The sequence below is a fragment of the Dendronephthya gigantea genome, unplaced genomic scaffold (genome assembly GCF_004324835.1).
Source record: "Dendronephthya gigantea isolate DGI-Jeju-01 unplaced genomic scaffold, DenGig_1.0 000049F, whole genome shotgun sequence".
NCBI lineage: Eukaryota > Metazoa > Cnidaria > Anthozoa > Malacalcyonacea > Nephtheidae > Dendronephthya > Dendronephthya gigantea.
Window position 1 is genome coordinate 543,890 of NW_021163059.1, and position 6,649 is coordinate 550,538.

Here is a 6,649-nt window from a genome sequence, read left to right on the forward strand (position 1 = left end):
CTGCACAAGTCAAAAGTAATGTTGACTTTTACTCTACTGTTGGCCTGTTTTTGGAAACAATTTGTGTTGGCGCTAAATTATAGGCAAACATATGGCTTGCTGTGACCAACATTTTCTTATTAGACGGCCACCGGGTGCGTGATAATGTATGATCTCCTCTTGACGAATAAAATCTGCATCGCGCACTGAAGGATGGGATCGAAAATATTAGAGAGTTTACCCCCCATTTCGGTACACAGGTATACGGGTAGTGATATTTTGTTGAATGCAAGCTGATCATGTAAAGCTATGTTTTTGAGGTATATACATTGTACAATCGACATTGTATAATAATATATTGGTCTAGGTTGTTGAAAAAAAAAGCCAAAATTATTATAAGTTGTTTTTATGCCTGGAAAAATTTAAAGTTTATTAATACAATAGTAATAGTCATAATATACAAGCATCTTCTACATAATTTAGTATCATTTATAAAACAAACAACATAATTTAAATTACCACTGACATGTGTCACACTGTCAGTCTTAACTCATACATGATGGTGCAGAATGAAGTAAATATTGAAGGGCAAAGACCCTAGGCGGCAAAGACTCCAATGAATCACAAAGCTAAATGTGTGAATATTGTGCAGATTATTCAAATCTGAATAAACATTTAGTGAAGATAGACGTTCGTTGAAATATTGTCAATATACAAATGAGATTGCCGTTCAAACCGATGTTATGCCACAGATGCGGGTCAATATGGTCATGTGTACTGCCAAGGAAAAATGGAATCTTTTAAGATATACATGCCTTTTTGCTACAGTGTATGTGTCTGTAGTAATATTGTCTTATTTGTGGCTTTTTTAGTCAATTATGAGGTGAGTAGCAATGTTTGTTGCAACGTTTTGGTTTAAATACGACTATTGATCATCACAGGTTATCGGGTGCCGTTGTTACGATTTTAACAAACTTTGTAATGTTGTATCGCAAAGGCAATGAAAACTACCAAGCTATTTTTTAATCAGGAGTTAAATAGAACTCTTCCATCTGTCACAACAAAAATATTAGGTTGAATTGACCTATACCGCAGATCGAATTTCAACTTAGAAAAACAGCCCTAAATAAGCATTATTAGTTCCTGCAATATGACCTGTTTTCGACAGCTCCTCAGGAAGCCGGTAATACATGCACTGCAAATATTTTATAATTAAATTACTCGTAAACACCTCTTTCGTGTGTCTCTAGGCGATTTTTGACCGTAATTCGTACGGTGTTCGAGCGACAAACAGTTTTGTCACTTCAAATAAGGCAGTCCTCCATCTTGATTTGCGACCTTTTGTGGTCAAAAGAGTTTTTGTGAGTTTTTGCAGGAACAAGGAGGAACTCAGGCTAAAGAAACTCATCCCGTTTATTGCTTCATTATGGACTGTCTTTAACAAAAAATGAGGATGGGTGATTTCTTGAACTTGTGCCACAATTTTATAAATTTACCCAGTCTTTACAGAATTTTGCTCTTAATGCCTAAAACCTGTTATAACACATGCCATTTTACACCTCAAAAGCATTGTCAATAGAAGTGTGAGTATTTGGCGGAGTAGAATTGTCATTTCCTGCTATTATTTAGGGTCATTTGTAAGCTTTTCTTTTACCGTATTGATCGAAAATTCCAGTCTCCAGTTTCCAGTCCATAACCTCTTTCTTTATTTACTCGCTTGTCTTTGCTCACTTCCTAGCGTTATTTCAGTTAATCTCAGGTTACTGCTTTGTTTCGTTCTCCTTGAAAACTTTTTTTAAATACTGCTCGTTAATTTATACACAACTTAAACAAGAAAGGCTAAGAAAAGCGCAGTGTATTTAAAATTGGAGACAACAAAAGCGCAAGGTGTGCGTCTGAGTTTTAAATGTCACTTAAGTTAATGCCTCAATTGTTACGTCCGAAGTTGAAACATAAAGCAAAAAAAAACAGGGTATCGCACTCTCTAAGCATAGGTTACGTGTTAATTAAATAATAGTAAATTAAATAATAGTAATAATTAGTTAATTAAATAATAGAAAATATAAACATAATATATAAGTAAAAATATCCTTTATGTACGAAAATTGGAATTTTTAGGACTCTCGACCTTATACTCTTGAGTCTCGACAATTAATTAGACTCGGCGTAATGTGATTGGCGTAATATGATAGATCTTATTGTATTCAACCTGTCTCTAGTGTACGGTAATTGAATCCTCTGTTCGCTGGAATTTTAAAGGCGGAATGAAGTGTATTTCCTCTTGTGTTAAAAGCAGCTTTGCCTGTCGGGGCTACTTTTACAAACACTGACATCATCAGGATGATTCTGAGGTTGAGAATTTAAATATCTTTTAAGAGCTTCATACAAAGCATTAGTGATAGTACTTTTACCCACAAAAGCACCTCCACTTAAAAATATTCTCATTGGCAGTTTATCAGTCTTGATAGGGTTTAGTACATGGTAGAAAAACTCTTTTTGTTCAACATGAAGTGCCTGGACAAGTTTTCTAAAATCGACATCATTCAGCCTTTTTACAACAAGTTCTTCGTCATTGTTTGTTCGGGGATAAATACCAATATCATTTATCAAGTTGTACTGGGCATGTTGTTTATCTTTTCCAGGATCAAAGCATCCGAATAATTCACTTGCCTTCGGACCAATTTCTCTGTCTTCTTCATCTCTATATTGTGTATTTGGAGCGACTAGATTTTCTTCACTTCAACATCTTGTACGGCCTGATCAAGAACTTCGGTGTGATTCTCGTATTGTTTTCTATTTTGTTCTATCACATCTTTGACAATTTCATATTGATATTGGTAATTTTTCGAGTCCTTCAAAAGATCTGTATTTTCATTCCTGCAAGCAGTGTAAAGCATTATCTGTTCTCTACAATAATTTTCTGCATCTTTGTTTTTATTAAATCTAACTGATTGTATTATTCTTGACTTTTGCCTTTTCACCAGCGTTATTCTACCTTTCATTTCATATTCATCATTTTCATTTTTTTCCTGTTCTTTATCAGAAAGATCATCATCTACATTATCGAAATTACTCTCTAAAAGATAATAATCTATTAATGTTGAATTCGATTTTTGTTTGCTTTGTTGATTACTGTTACTTTTACAATTGAACCAAGCGACAAAATCCACCAGACATAATCTTTCCAATTTCTTTGGTCTTCTCTGATATCTTTTAATAATGTTATCTGATTTAATATCAACAAAATTATCAGGAAGTTCTTTAATTTTATCCATGCTTTTTAATAAGAATGTTCTTTCATCTGGGTCAGATGTATTGATAAATTGAAATTCTTGAGATGATCGTCTCAAAGGTATTTGCATTACTAGGTATAGAGCCTCTTCTGCACTTATTTCAACAGCATTGAGAAATTTGTTACCAATATGTCTCACCTTGTTAACAATGTTTTTATTGCCTTCTTTTGCTTCTTCGCATGCTTTACGAAGTAACTTGCTCATTCCTCTTTTACCTTTAGTAATATACGAAAGGATATAAACAGCACAAGCATAAGGATCTAACACATGCTGAATATCCATATTCGCTTTCCATGCTCTTAATAAGTTTGGATTGTAACAGTTCATTCTTATTTCAGCAGGTGATCATTTCAATAATAAAGTGTTCTTTTTAAGAGAAAGTCTTATAGCTTTTAGGTATTGCTGTTCCGATAAACAACATATTTGTTCTAAAGCTTTCTTTAGTATATCCAAGATATTTTCATCTATATCAGTTCCAGATAAAGGCTCTAAAATCATAGTTCTTGGCATTGGTGGTAATGGAAAATTAAATCTGCAAACAGCATTTCCTCTTTTCTTGCACGTTTTGGAGTGCTTTGTAAATTTATTAGTTCAGTTAAAGCGTCTGAGTCAGTTTTACATGAAATGTAGGTGTTTACAAATTAGGTAATAACTTCATTGGAATCTTTACCATACTCGGTGCGTTTTTTATCCAGAATAATCCATGGATATGTGGAGAACCTCTTTGCTGGAATTCAACGCAATAGAAAAAGTCAACAACCTCTCCAATTGGATGGCATGGACTTTTTATAAAATTGTGAATAAATAACTGTATCATATGTTCAAAATTTCGTGCACATGTTACTGGATCTTTTTGTATCAGTTTAGACTTCTTTTGCCAAGTCATTTGTTTAACCTCATCGTCAGTGTAGTCTTTTTTGTCAATAAGATATGATGTCTTAAAACTCTGTTTTGCTTTCTCAGGATTTAATTGTCTGTATGTTGCAGTAGACATTTTAAAACTCTGTTTTGCTTTTTCAGGATTTAATTGTCTGTATGTTGCAGTGGATGTCTTTAAACTCTGTTTTGCTTTCTCAGGATTTGATTGCCTGTATGTTGCAGTGGCCATCTTGGCAATTTCTTTTATTTTCTCAGTATTTGATTGTCTGTATGTTACAGTTTGCCAAGAGTCCTTTATTTTCTCAGAATTTGTGTTTTTGTATTTCTTATTATGTGATTTTTTTTTTCTCACAGTTTCTTTTTCTTTAAATTTGTTGTTCAACCTTTTTTTTCTCATTGCATTCCTTCATATATTATTTTCTTTTTTATGAATTATTCATGGAGACTGGCTTTTTCGAGATAATTTCATTGCTATTAGATTGTGAATTTTGATGGTATAGTTTTTGTTTACCAGTTGCTGGCTGATTTCGTATTTGTTCAGAAGCAGATTGTTGAATTGGTGTTGTATAAGCATAATGTAGTTCATCAAGATGTCCAATGTAAATATCTCTTACATTTTCTCCAGACTGAGCATAAATAGAGGTAGCAACTGTAGTTTCAGCAAAATTGTGTGCACTTTCTGTAATATGAGTCCTCAAATTATGTGCATTTGCAACTGCCTGTATGCTAATATGGTCTGCCCATGAACCTAGTCTTGACATATTCTGTAAATAATGCAACCATGATTGTTCAGTATTAGACTCTATGAAATATTCTCGGCAAAGTATTAAATGTTTGATTGCATGAGCTCTTATTTGGACATGATGAGTCTCTGTTCCGTAAAGCTGATGGCTTACACAACGAAATAAACAGTTACCATCACCAATAATGTTCACTGGCTTTCGTCCTATTTGCTAGTCTTGTGGTCAATACTGACATATTTGAAGTATTTATGGGACCTGGATTTAACTCTACATCACCACACACAAATACGAAATTTCTGGCAGATGTCTTTATTCTTTGCATATTATATTTAGTAGCGCCCATAATACGAGTTTTAACTATTTTCCTCTTAAGCAATTTATGTTTTTTACTTCTAGCACGCTTTATATTGATTTTTACACTTGACAAGTTTTGCATTAACAAATGTTTACGTACAGCCCTTCGTATTCTCTTACTCTTAGATTTAGCATTGAACACCCTCTTAAATTTCCACATAAATGCATTTGCTTGTTGCTGAATGACATCTTTCCGGTATCTTGTGGAAAGCAAATTGTGAAAGCAAGAGGACTTAGGAATAGAATGTTTAATTAACTGTTTTATCATGCGCATACTTTTTCGATTTTTGCCCATCAAATTAACTAGCTTTTTTACAGGGATTCTAGATGGCTCTCAATCTCGTCTTTTGACTTGTCTTAAACATTGATTGTGTGATCTACACCGACTAAAATCACTATACAAGATTGAAGATGTAGATGATATGAGTAATAATTCTACATTTGCATCTATTGCGTGTGTATTGTTACATTTGTTGGGATCTGTATTAAAATTGGAACAAGTTTCAAAATAACTGCTCTCATTGACATTTGATTTATCCCCAAGGTCAAATTTCTTATCATGGCCTGCCATGAGTTTTTGTATGACGTATTCAATATTATTTTACATTTCAATAGTTTCACTTTAGCTTTCAATAGTTTCACATTTATAGCATTTGATTGACATAGATTCTCTTTGCATTGAACACAATTTAGTACCGTTGTGTTAGACCCGTGGACAGGGTCTGTGGCGGTAACATGTTCGCTACCTCCTTGACTTTCTCTTCTATTGCATAAAGCTCGCTGGCAAGTCAAACGATTGGCGATAACACATTGGCTACCTCCTTGCCTTTTTCTTCTATTGCATAAAGCTCGCTGGCAAGTTAAGCAATTGGCGAAAACACATGGGCTATCTCCTTGCCTTTTTCCTTGATTACATAAGGCTTGCTGGCAAGTCAAGCGATTGGCGATAACATATTGGTTATCTCCTCGTCTTCCTAGTTTAAATACTGAGCTCTGACGAGTCAAGAGTTTTTCTTTAATCCCAGAACGTATTTTCTTCGTTAAGACCATTTCACACACCTACTTCGTTTTGTTGATAACACACTACTGATCTCAGTGATTTGATGCAATGTTTCACTTTGTGTTGAGGATAAATGTTGACTGCGTGGCATTCATGCACTAACCAATCATATCGAATATTAGCAGCATGTTGTTCACGTGCGGTTGTTGTTGCAACGTTAATCTCTGAACCCTATAATAATTTCTATATTTATCATAATTAGTAAATGAAATAATGGAATATGTTATGTTTCAACTTTGAAGTCCATGATATCAAAATTGTATGATTTGCTTCTAGAAATGGATTGGACATAATGCTGATAATAATAGACTATATTAATGTGTAGACAAGCCACCAAATGG

General features: G+C 33.9%; 1 protein-coding gene across 1 annotated transcript; it reads right to left on the reverse strand.

Moving 5' to 3' along the window:
* Positions 1-2,702: 2,702 nt before the first annotated feature.
* On the reverse strand, positions 2,703-3,476 carry LOC114528326. The gene has a single exon (XM_028549955.1). The coding sequence runs from the start codon at positions 3,474-3,476 to the stop codon at positions 2,703-2,705; it is 774 nt and encodes a 257-aa protein (XP_028405756.1).
* Between the last annotated feature and the right edge of the window lie 3,173 nt (positions 3,477-6,649).

What these genes read in the sequence shown, in the direction of transcription:
- LOC114528326 (XM_028549955.1), bottom strand. Translation starts at nt 3,476, where the DNA reads ATGAGCAAGTTACTTCGTAAAGCATGCGAAGAAGCAAAAGAAGGCAAT.